The following is a 12017-nucleotide window of genomic DNA, read 5'->3' as shown; positions in this document are numbered from 1 at the left end:
AAAGTTTGAGCCAGACTGGACTCGTAAGGAGGCAGGAGGCGTTGTCCATGGAAATTCTTTTGCTGAGAGCTGCTCCAGGAAGCAGAGGTAGTCATGAGCTCCTGCAAATCATCCCTCAAAAGCTCTTTTTAGTATCAAAAAATGACTCCTGAAGAGTTCTCTGTACACCTGGAATATCCTTAGCCTCCAGGAGGCCAACATCCCAAATACTTACCTGCATATTGCCAGCTCTGCAAGCATCTGTCTGTCTCAGACCCAGCTACTAACTTCTGTGCACTTCTCAATCTTGCTGCTGCTTTTTTTTAATACAGTGGGTTTTGAGCTGTGTCTCCACTTTTGATCAAATGAGATTATGCAGATGAGTATAAGCAGTTTATATCATACCATGTGGAGCAGCATAAAACCTGGTGGCTGTGATTTGAGGATTCTGCCCCCAGATTTCTGGGGGGGGGAAAAAATCCCAGAGCCAACAAAAAACGCAGCAAGATGAAGTAGGGAGTGTTTAACAATTCTTTTTCTTTAAACCTGACTAATGTTATGTGGGATCAAGAAGAGATGCTTTAGGCAGGAGGATTTCATTCTTTTCAGTTTTCAAAGGTTTGTTACAAACAGGGGAACTGTGCAAAGTTGAAGGGTCAGAGAAGGGCAGGGAGAAGACTGACAAAAGGCAAAATAGATTTTATAATAGGGCAACTTCAGCCAGGCATGTTACAGCCTCTCTGCAGCTCACTGGGCCATGCACACATGCAGGTAGTGTGTGTGTGTATGGTACATGTGTTTCTGAATGAGGTCAAAGAGCTGGAGCTAATATTCTGCACATAACAAATTAACATGAAGTGGTTTGACAGACTGTGGTTCCTCTAAATGAACAGTTAAATAGATTCCATAAGGACACTAGGACATCATTTTCCTTCCATCTTGCCTTTCCTGCTTTGAATTCACATTGAGATGTAGGATCATACTCTAAATTACACAGAGGCAAGTGCACAGCACAGAGACTGCCCATTTGGCTCCTGGTTTTAGTGAAGTGCTTTGCAAGATAGTATTGGGTACTTGCCATGTTTGGATTGCAAGAAAATCACATTTAAACATTAAAATTCTGGATCCATATGGGGCCAGTGGTAATTTTGGAGATTTTAGAGCACAGCCCACAAAAACACTTCCTACCTGTTAGCTGCTGGTTTATAAAAAGAAAAAGAAGTAATTAAAGAATAGAATGGTTTTAGCTCAAATATTAGGAGACAATATCCTTTATCTTAAGTATTGAATGGGAGAGGGAAGGATAATGTTTAACTATTGCCATTGTTTTTAATGTGGATTAAAATTTGGGAATCTGAGGCTGCATTTTTGGCAACAAAAGGAAGTTTGGGGTTTGGTATTGTTTGGGTTTTTTTCCCCTGCAGTAAGTACCTCAGTGGTTGGATCACCATTTAAGAGGATTAGCCCCTATTCCACTCCTTTTCCACCCCTTTTCTCTTCCCCCTCTGACTAGGAGAGTTGCTAAGGGTGTGATCACCTGGACAGTGAGACAGAGGATATGGGAGAAGACTCAAATAGCCTTTGGTGTGTCTGTTCAGGAGTTCCTGGCAAAAACTCAGATATGTGAGTTGATTGATGCCTCAGCTGACTCTGCTGTGGGGTTCGGCTTTTTTTTGGGGGGGGGAGTGGGAATGTGTGTGGGGTTTTTGTGCTCTGGGTTTTTGTTTATGAGGGGAAAGTTGTCTGAGGTAAGATTTTCTTACTCATGTCAGTAAACCTTAGATCTTAAGAGTTTAGAAATTTTGATCTGCAGATTCTGGGTACCAGAAAAGCAGGGGAAAGGCAATCAGATGCTTGTTCTGTGCTAATAGATCAGATACAAGAACCAGTGGAGAGTTGGCTGAAGTTTAGTAAATCACTTCTTGGGAACTTCAGCCAATTATCTGGAACAGGTTTAGTGATTAACACTGAAAGTGAGAAATCAGGGAGCATCAATTAGCCTGGGATGGTAGCCTAGAAGACTGACTGAAAGAATTACCAGTTGAACAAAATGTAGGTGACTTGAAGTGCGTGTTGATTTGAGGTTGATACTACAAGATTGAGTCACAGAAATTCACAGTGGAATTAATTTCACTGCAGGTAAAAACTGACCTGAATTCTGAGTTGCTGCTGTAGGTTTCGTTCTACTTGAATGGACTCAGTGAATGATACCAAAACATGATTCACAAATATCTCCTATCTGATGGAATGATGTCCCATATTACAGTGTAATATCCCATTTCCAGCTGAGCAAAGTCTGTTCACCTAGGGTCTGCTAGAAACTGAACATCAGGTTTTTTGCCTGGATGTGGCAATGCTTCTCAGCTTTTGTTATGCTCCCATCATCTCTGGTCTCTTAACATTTTCACAAGGACATCAGTGGATGTAGTTGGCAAAATAAAGCACTTACTTAGGCTTAAATAAAACACTTTCCTTGGCTCTTAGATGGAGAGTCTGAAGACCTTTTGCTGCCAGATACAAACTTTCACCCCTGAGCTGTTGTCTTTCTAAACTTACTGTCATTTGCAGCAGGAGATCGAGTTGCTCTCGTTCCTGCATGATCCTCTGTGATGCCTCTTTGTTTCTCGAGGCTGATAGCTTTATTTTTAAATGAAAAATGAAATATTTTTTCATTCCTCTCTTGTGTTGCAGCTGCTTAGAATTGTGTATGTGAAGGGATACAAGGAGATCTGACTTTAAAGAAAGGGCAGTCTGTTCAGTATAGCAGGTATAAAGGAAGGAAAAATGTTACATTCCAAGAGGTCTTTACATTCTTAAATTGCTTTGCCTATGATCCATAATTTTGAATTCCTGAAACAGGAAACTAGTTTGATCAAACGTAATAAAATGATACTGTGATTCTTTCAAATTTCGTTTGGTCCTTCCCTGTGAAAGAAAAAAAGTATATTTTTACTGAATGCATAGTTTATTTTTCCAAGGGAATCAATTCTGTATATGAATTAAGTTAAACTGAATTGAAGTTCACTGATTTCATCCCCCTGTACCTTCCTGAGGGAGGGATGATAGTACTGTTAGGAAAAGCAGATGCTGGAAGGTATCCTCCTGGAAGGTAGGAGCAGCAGTTGTTCTGGAGGAGCCTCCTAAAAGTGATACTCCTTGTGAGAAATGTGGGGCATCACGGCAGAGTTGGCAGTGGATTAATTGGAAACATCTGAGTGTTGTTCCTAGGCTGGTAGTTCCCAAAGCTTTTGTGACTTTGAGGCCTGTTTCTGTTAATTTTGTGATCCAAATTCCTAGGGAAAATGAGGAAATCTCTTACATGTGCATTTACTTTACTGTCCTAGTGGTTTTTATGGAATTTTCTGGCCAGGTGTTTGGGATGGAACTTCACAGCAATTCAGTTTACAAAAAAATAAAAAACAAGTGTTAGCCTGTTGCTAACAATGGGGTTAAAGTTGTTTCTCCCTCCAGTCTTTTGAGGGAGGAAGTTTTGTGTGGACTTTGTCCTTTTGGTGTGGTATAATTCAGGTAGTGCTGAGGAATTGCTCACTCTGGAAGCATTTCTGTCAGTCACTGCAATGGTTCCTCTATTCTTTCTCACATCAGGGTTTATGTGTTTCAACAGAAAAATTCAAATTATACTGATCTGAAACAATCAATTTACAAGTTTTTCTAGTGGATTCTTTTCCTAGGATCCTGAAACCAAACAGCCACATTCTGGCTTCCCTGAGAAATTTCTGTCCTTCCTCTGTGCTGTCACCAGGCCTGCGTGGCCTCCTTGTCACTGGTGCTTGAGGTAATTTGCCCAAGCCCCACTGCAGTCATTAAAAGGAGGTTGGAAGTGTTGGCATATATACAGCTGCATTGTTCCCTCAAGTGTGCTGGAGAGAGGGTATTTCCTCAAGAGTCCTTAATCAGGCGCTGGACAATTAGGGCTTTTACTCTGCCAGTGTTTCTGTTAGACTTTGTGATTCTTTACACCAGAAATTCTTCCTGCTCTGAACAAGAGCTCTGTGGAAGGTGGTCTCTTGTGGGGTTTGATCTTGACATCTCTACTTCATCACTCATGCATGGAAATCCAGAAAGAAAGGAAATGGAAGGAATCCTCTGAGCACAGCATATGCCTGTCTGCCCATTCTGGTGGGAGATTGAAGCTATTAGTGCTCAGAAAATCCTGTTTGTTGACTATTCTGCCAACCCTGTTCTATTCTTGGGAGGGAAGGGAGGCTTTTTGTGGGATCTTGTGAAATATATATGGAGAACAATATTTGATAATTTTTTTGGGTGTGTTTTAAGACCAATGCTTTGGATTTTCAACAAATTTGTTGTTGAAAACTGCAGAACTGGTAATACAGTAGAAAATGGAGTAAATATTGTACAGCTCTAATACTCTGTAGCTTGTGATATTCCACCCACCCCCCCCGGCTGCATGGTATTTTGTTGCTGATTTCCACCACAGCACAGAGTCTTGTTTCCTTCTGTGATGTTCTGCTAAAGGAGTTATTAAGTCCTCTGGGCATCAGGATGAAAATTCTGGTGTTGGGACATCACTACCAGTTCTGGTAATGCAAACAGTCCTTAACCTCTTCCACAAACTGAGTGTGGGCTAAATGGCAAAGCAAAAGAATAAAGCATATAAGCAAGACGAAAAACCTGTTTAAAGTAATTGTTATTCTTTGTGTGATAGGAGAAGTAACAAAAAATTTGACATAATCATTGAAAAAATGATTTTTGAAGGGGAAGGAGAGAAAAAAGGTTGCACAGGGCTAAAGCAGAGGAGTAGCAGGTTGGGAGGGGGTTGATGCTGGGAGGGGTAGATGAGATGTTGGAAAGGAAGAAGTCCAACCACAAACCCTGCCCCACTAACAGGGCAGCACAGAGACTTCACCTCTGTCTGCCTGCCCAGATCCACGGCACAGTTCCTGCTGCGTGGCATGTGGTTTGGCTTGTTTAGCACTTCAGAGTAATTCAGGCCTGTTTCTTGCAGGCCACCTAATGTGGCAATGGTTTCCTGTGTTTTAAACAAGTTTCCACTGTAGCGAGATTATTTTAATAATGCTATTTATTTGGGCATAAGAGAAATTTGGAAACAAAATAAAAGGAGGATATATACTTGAGGGAGAGTGGTGATGTGTTTCTCAGCTGTTTGCTGGTGCAGATTATATTTTAGTAGCTGGCTAAGAATTTGTTAGTGCTCACTGATTTTTAACTTGCCTCTGATTGTGGCTTTTTTTTCCATATCTATGTACTGAAAATCAGCAATTTGCTATGATTAGTTTGTACTTACTTCTTCCTTGGTATATGTTGGAGCAAAATTACATTTCCCAGTTAGGTGATTGATTTTGTTTCTTGGCTTTTGCTTAGGATTGTGTAAGAAGAATGTTTTTTCCATTGGTCAGTGTTCATTTGTCTACTCTGAAAGGGTGTGTGAAATGAGACATTGAGTCACCTATGACCTGTGGGATGAACTACTCCAGAAAACCATACCCCTGGACAAGTATCTTTGAGTTTTCAGTGCTGTCTTCTGTCTGAGCCTTCACTGAGATTTTAAATAGGTTCTTTCTAATTATTTTAATGTCTTTGAAGAGAAATTACTGAAGTCTTAGGAAAAGACAGTTCAAACTCACATGTCAGACCTCAGTTCTGTGTGCATTGTGGTCAGGCACTGTCCTGATGCCTCTTGCTTGCTTACATCTTTGAAAGGTAGATTGTGAATCACAGGCACCTTCAAGGCAGCTGATGTTTTGTTGTCTTGCACAGTTTTCATACTGAAAGTGGAAAAATTTCTGGGTTTTTTTTCTCCTTTTTTTTTTTCCCTTCCAGATTCCAAGGTACAGATTTTTCTTTTTTTGTGGAATGCTTAGAAGAGAAAGTGTCTGACTTGGAAACCTGCTTTAAAATGCCTTCTGGTTTACGAACTCACATCTTTTTTTCCTCCTCCCCAACTTCCCTTCTGTTTTGCAGCCATAGACCTTTTGTATGGGGGTATATACTGCTTTATGTGTCAAGATTACATATACGACAAAGACATGGAACAAATTGCCAAAGAAGAACAACGAAAAGCTTGGAAATTACAAGGTTTGGTTTTCCTGCCTGAATTTCTTGTTTCTGTTTTTAATCATACCTGTCCCTCCCATTTGTCAGTGGCAAAAAACAGTAAGGGGAAGAAAGAGCTAGTAGTGCAGGCCATGGGAGAGAGATGTTAGCTGTTACTTGCCAGGAGTCAGACTGTGGGTTTAACCACCCAATTGTAGCAAAAATATTTTACCTTTAATTGCAAAAAAACCCCAAACCCCAATATAAAAATGTCTAACATTAATCCTGCAAAACTTGCCTAATATCAAGAGTCAGATCTTAGGTAGAAAATGTACCAGTCTGCCCCTTTAGGCTTATTTATGTGATCCAGGCAATGAACCTGTTCCCCTCACATGCAATGCCACCCCTGTGTGTGATTTTTTTTTTTTTTTTTTTTTTTCCTAATGGAACGTGCCAGCTTACTTACACACCTGTGCTTTCCTGGTACCCCCACAGTATCTATGTAGAAATATTGACACACAAATATATGTACACACATTTGTTTTATTCAGTTTGCTTTCCCTAATTTTTTCTTTTTTAGCCTTCACCCCAACAGTGGTTTCTCACTACCAGTGTACAATGACAGGTAAGAGGCGTGGGCTGGCGACGCACCTCACTAACAAGCGTCCCTTTGCTGATTCTCCTGCCATTTTAGACATGAATCACAGCTAAGAATGCCAGTTTGATCATGCAAATTGTTTTCCTCTTGTTTGGATATGTTCCAATGATTGAATAATTGCAGCAGGCTTGATTTCATATGCCCTTTCCTTGCTAGAACTACTCCAAACCAAACCTTTTCTCCTTTTTTTTTTTTGTTGTGTTTGTTTGTTTGTTTTTTTTTTTTTTGAAAGGAAATATCATTTATTCTAAACCAAGTAGTTTGTAAGCATCAGTTGTAAAGGCTTGTCATCTTCCATTTCCAGTGGCCTCTGGGGGGGATGTTTTCTTAAAGTGGGAAAGTCTGTATTGGGAGACAGATGACTTCTGTCGAGTAATGTCTCCTACGGAATCCATGGCATCCTGTTTCGATGTGACAGCCTTAGTCAGGGCTGATATGACTTCAAACCATTCTTAACCTCATTTCCAATTTTAAAAATAGCAGCTAACATCGTATTAACTAGAGCTTGTCTGAGGGCCTAGCCAGAGATAGCTACTTTGACTTGGTTCCTACCACAGATCCCAAGCTACTTCCTGCGTGTTCCGTGTTTGGAGGGAGCAGTCAGAGGAGAGGAGGATAGTGAGACTGTCAGTGAGTCCTAGAACAAGAAAATACACCTTACAATATATTAGCTCAGACCAAGACACAATGGAAATGTGTTTTTAGGCACATTTTAGGTTCTAAGCACATTTAGGTTCTACATCTCTTTAAAAGCTTCTTCAAACCTTTCAAACTGTTGTTTTGGGCACCAAATGAATCAATTACAACAACTTAACACTTCTTCATGATGCTATAGAAAATGAAGCCCCCCCCCAGTTCCTCACTTTTGAATATGTAAATTCAAAGAGCAATTTTTTAGTTATGTTGTCCTTAGCAAATGAGATGTTTGTGCCTTCTGGACTGAGCTGCAGCCAGTTTGTCCTGCAGTGGACATGAGCTGCTGTAGCTTTTATTCCAGGGTAATTACAGCTCTAAGATTGTTCCTCCTGTCATCTCAGACCTCAGAGGTTGTGCAGAGAAGGTTAGAGAATCACCAAGAGGAGCTGCCAGGCAGGAAACCCTCTCTGTAGTGGTTACTTGGGTAATGAATGGCACATTAAATATTCATATAAATATGCATTCGTGTGTATATGTACACACACATATGTATGCACATTGTTTCTTCTGTCCCTGCAGAACAAATCTGTAGTGACCAATGAAGGTGTAAACTGAAGGAATAGACAACACCACTTTAAATTATTGGAGAATGCAGTGTAGACATTTTTTTCTTTAAAGTCATGCATAGGTTCTTCTGTTTTATGGGTTTTCATCATGAAACCATGTGTGTTTCCTCATCAGTTTATCTAAGGAATGAGAAAGGGAGGTGCATGGGAGAAATAATGGAGAATTATGCCTTCTTCCCCCCCTTTCTCCATTGCTTCTATCCATCCCCTCCCTCCCTCCCTCATGTTTATGTGAGAGATATAAAGGGGGAGGGAAACCCTTCTTCCTCCAGACTGAATGTCAAACTCAGTGTCTTGGGTTTGTATTTCTAGCACAGAGTTAATTAAACCTCAGACCTTGTTGCCAACTTAAAGAACTTTAAAATTGAATCCAGTCTGCAAAATCTGAGATTGGCTTAAAAACTGAAGTGTGAATGCTCCATGTTTCCAAACTGGTATCCACAGTGCTTGGAGGGTGTTAGTTTATACTTTCATAGATGCTCACATAACAACATGATGCCTGGAGAAACAAAACTTTAAGAAAAACCCCAAATATCATGAGATTCATTTCATACTCGTGTAGTATTAACTCCCAGTGTGCTACGTGCCCATGTCCAGCTGGAGGTCAGGGTTATATGATGTAACTCTGAACAAGTTACAGCTTGACCATTTTTTCCCCTCCTGTATTGAGTATTCCTTGACAATGAGGTGAGAATACACAGAGCCTTTGTTCTAATTAATGTTTGGATTTTGGGAGGGGAAAAGGGGAATTTGCTGAAGTTTAGCAAAGTAAAGAATGATTACTTGCTAAATTTTGACTTCTATAAACTAGAGCCTTCATTGCCTTTTCCTTCACTCATCCCTATGTCCCTGCTGAAGTTGCTGAGAAATGCCTATTTGAGTATTTGACCTGATGAAATCAATTCTTAGATGGAGATTTCACTTGCTGACTTGAAAAATTACTAATTTTCACTGCTCTAACCCTACTTTCCTTCAATTGTAAATGGTGACCTGTGCATGGTTTGCAAACCTTTGTTTAAGGTAGTTTCTCTTGGAGTTCTTGGCATGCTCGTGAGTGTTATTAAACATGTTATTAAACCCTTTTCCTTCTTTGTGTTTTGGTTGTTTTGAATTTGTGAACATCACACCATTCCTAATAAATGGTTCTGTCTTTCCCAAATTTTCAAGAGTAATAAAACCTCAATATTGCTGTTAAATTGCACAGCTGGAACAGAACACTGCTGAATTTGTCTGACTTGTGCACTCCTACTAAAAGGCTTCTGCAAGAACCTTTTCTGTCTGGTTTGCTCTGTTTGTGGCATTAACTGTACATGGTTTTCTGTTGCTTTCCTTTCTTTTTACTTGATTCTTCAAAGTAATCCAGTCTGTCATGCTTAACCTTACTTGGAGTTGCTCCTGTGATATGCTTTGGTTCCCATTCTCTATAAGCATTGAAATGATACTGTTTTTTATATATATAAATAAATATATATATGAATGATCCTGCTGACATATATGGAACTATTGCATGCCTACAGTTGAACTTTGTGTTTCCAGGTGTGAGTTTTGTTATATTGGATTTAAACCAGGATTTTAACATACCCAAGGAGGGATTTTTTTATTACTATCAGAGTTCATCACATCAGATGATCCAAACTGTGTTTGGCCGCGTCCTAACTCCAGTGAACCCAAGCACAGGAGTTCACAGCTGCCCAGTGCAATAGTTGGTCCTAACACAGTGTTGGAAGTTATTTTGAGCTGTTTTACAAACCAGTTTGTGAGAGTTCCTAAGGGACTATTACAGATATGAACAGAGTTGCTGAAGAGATCTAATCCCAAAGCTGCTGCCAGCTCTGTTGTGTCATATGTGAACTGTCCTTATGTGCATCTCCGAAGTGGCTCCACATGTTGCCTCTGCCTGTGTGCAGTGTGTCCCAAGCATCACAGCTCTGTTACCTCATCAGTCTGTTCCTCAGTCATTAGCTTCCTTTCTGTTTTCCTGGGTGTGTAGCTTCATGCTGAGTCTTGGATTAAGGAAAGGGATTCTATAATTCTGGTATTCTTTTTTTGTGCTACTTGCATAATCTGTTGCTGAGTCAAATGAAGTGAGAGATCGGTGTATCTGTGTAAATAAGGATTTTCTTGTCCTCAAGAATCCAGAAACAAGACTTTCTGTTGCAAGAACCTGGAGGGTCAGTAGTAACCCTGAATTGATCACTTTTGGGAGGGTAGCTTCTGAAAAGCATAGCTATTTCTGAAAATGAAGATCAAAGAGCTATTAAAATTTAATGTATATTATGCAGACTGTGTAAGCCTCTGGCTATATTTTTCTACTCTCCTTCTTTTCATATGTATGATTTATAATTTATTTTCTGTAGCACAGTGCTGCTTCTGCCCCATGCATCCCATGCAAAAGAACTCTTAATTGACTTTAATCCTCAGTTTTAGAATAGATTGCTTGTCATCTTATTATCCCTTATTTTTAATGCCGAGATGCCTTTGTGACTCACTAGAATTGACCTTGCATAGTAATTTCTGTGCTACACAGAATGCTGCAGCAGTACTGAGCTGGTCAGCACGTGAGTCTTCACTGTTCTGTTTTTCTTGTGTCAGGTTTACATTGAACACAACTCTGTGCCTATTTCAAACCTATTCTCCATCCTACTTACCTGACTCATTTCTACTGAACTTGCCTTTGAGCAAAAGAAATGTGTTGGAAATAGAGTGTTTAAAGAGATTAATGACAGATTTTAGCTGCAGCTCATGAGAAAGGTGGTTTAATATTTGGAGAGTTTTGGCTGGTTGCTGGAGGGATGGAGGTGTTTAAACCTACAAATTGCACTTTAGGTCATGTTTGGTACGTCAGTAAAGTGAATCTCAGGTATTAAAACTTGCTCATGTCCAATCCTACATTGATGGCATAAGGAGAGGTCATACCCTGTGATGGTATATCCTCAGACATGTAGGAACTGTTTGGTATGTTGAATAACCACATACTGCTGTTTGTCTCTAAATTTAAGCCTTGTGTCTGTCCATTAGGTTGGGTCAGCTTAGATTGATTTAATAACTTGTCAAAGTTTGATGAGATTTCTTGGCTATCCTGTATCTTCTCCTAAAAACATAGAATGGTTCTGTCATTTGACCTCCTCTGAGCACGAAGAAATGTATTTTTGAGTAGCAGTGGATTTATTCTTTTGCTGGAATTTAACTGAAAGGAGGATTATAATCCAATACAGGAAAATTTATTTGGCCTAGGTATTCTTTATAAATAAAGAAGTGCTTTTCCTTTCTTTTATGTCTTATTTGCTGGCAAATTGGGTGATATCTTTGAGCCATATTTTGGGGGAGGGGTAAAAAGGAATCAGCCTCTTGTAGTTGTGCATGGATTGAATCTAACCTAATGGACAGCACTTTGAAAGTTTTGAGTTGAGCAGAATTTGTAATCCTTTTACTAAAGAGCTTCCTGAAACTTTCTTTTTGTCTGCTTAGGCATTGGAGAGAAGTATTCCACATGGGAACCGACCAAGCGAGAGTTAGAATTGCTACGGCACAACCCCAAGCGGAGGAAAATAACCACAAACTGCACCATAGGTAAGTACTAGAAATCCTTTCCAAAGCCAAAAACTGTCAGACACTTGGATGTTCAAAATTCTGTGGTGTTCTTCCATAAATCTTTTACCCTGAGGTAATTGTAGTGAGTTTCTGTTACTGTTAGGATAACAAAATCAGTTTGTTTTACACAGCCTTTTCCTTGCTGGAGAGAAAGATCTGCTCTGTCACTTCAGGTACTGCTGATGATTCATGTGCAACAGCTAAGCCAAAAACTGTCAGACACTTGGATGTTCAAAATTCTGTGGTGTTCTTCCATAAATCTTTTACCCTGAGGTAATTGTAGTGAGTTTCTGTTACTGTTAGGATAACAAAATCAGTTTGTTTTACACAGCCTTTTCCTTGCTGGAGAGAAAGATCTGCTCTGTCACTTCAGGTACTGCTGATGATTCATGTGCAACAGCTACAAAACACTACCTTTTTTTTTTTTTTTTTTTTTTTTTTTTTTTTTTTTTTTTTTTTTTTAATATGTCTTTAAAAAGAAAACAGGGCTT

At 39.7% G+C, this 12017-nt stretch overlaps 1 protein-coding gene across 1 annotated transcript in view; it reads left to right on the top strand.

The window, feature by feature from the left end:
- The window catches only part of LOC103811505 (ubiquitin carboxyl-terminal hydrolase 22-A), a 64638-nt gene that overhangs the window by 6068 nt on the left and 46553 nt on the right, over window positions 1–12017 (top strand). The window contains exons 2-4 of the mRNA XM_009084482.1: window positions 5944–6057; window positions 6596–6640; window positions 11404–11505. Of these exons, the coding sequence (XP_009082730.1) occupies window positions 5944–6057; window positions 6596–6640; window positions 11404–11505 (261 nt within the window). The remainder of the gene's footprint in view (window positions 1–5943; window positions 6058–6595; window positions 6641–11403; window positions 11506–12017) is intronic.

Source organism: Acanthisitta chloris, unplaced genomic scaffold (assembly GCF_000695815.1).
Source record: "Acanthisitta chloris isolate BGI_N310 unplaced genomic scaffold, ASM69581v1 scaffold19291, whole genome shotgun sequence".
Lineage (NCBI taxonomy): Eukaryota > Metazoa > Chordata > Aves > Passeriformes > Acanthisittidae > Acanthisitta > Acanthisitta chloris.
Note: the sequence above shows the minus strand (reverse complement) of the source record. Positions and strands in the feature narration are given on the sequence as shown.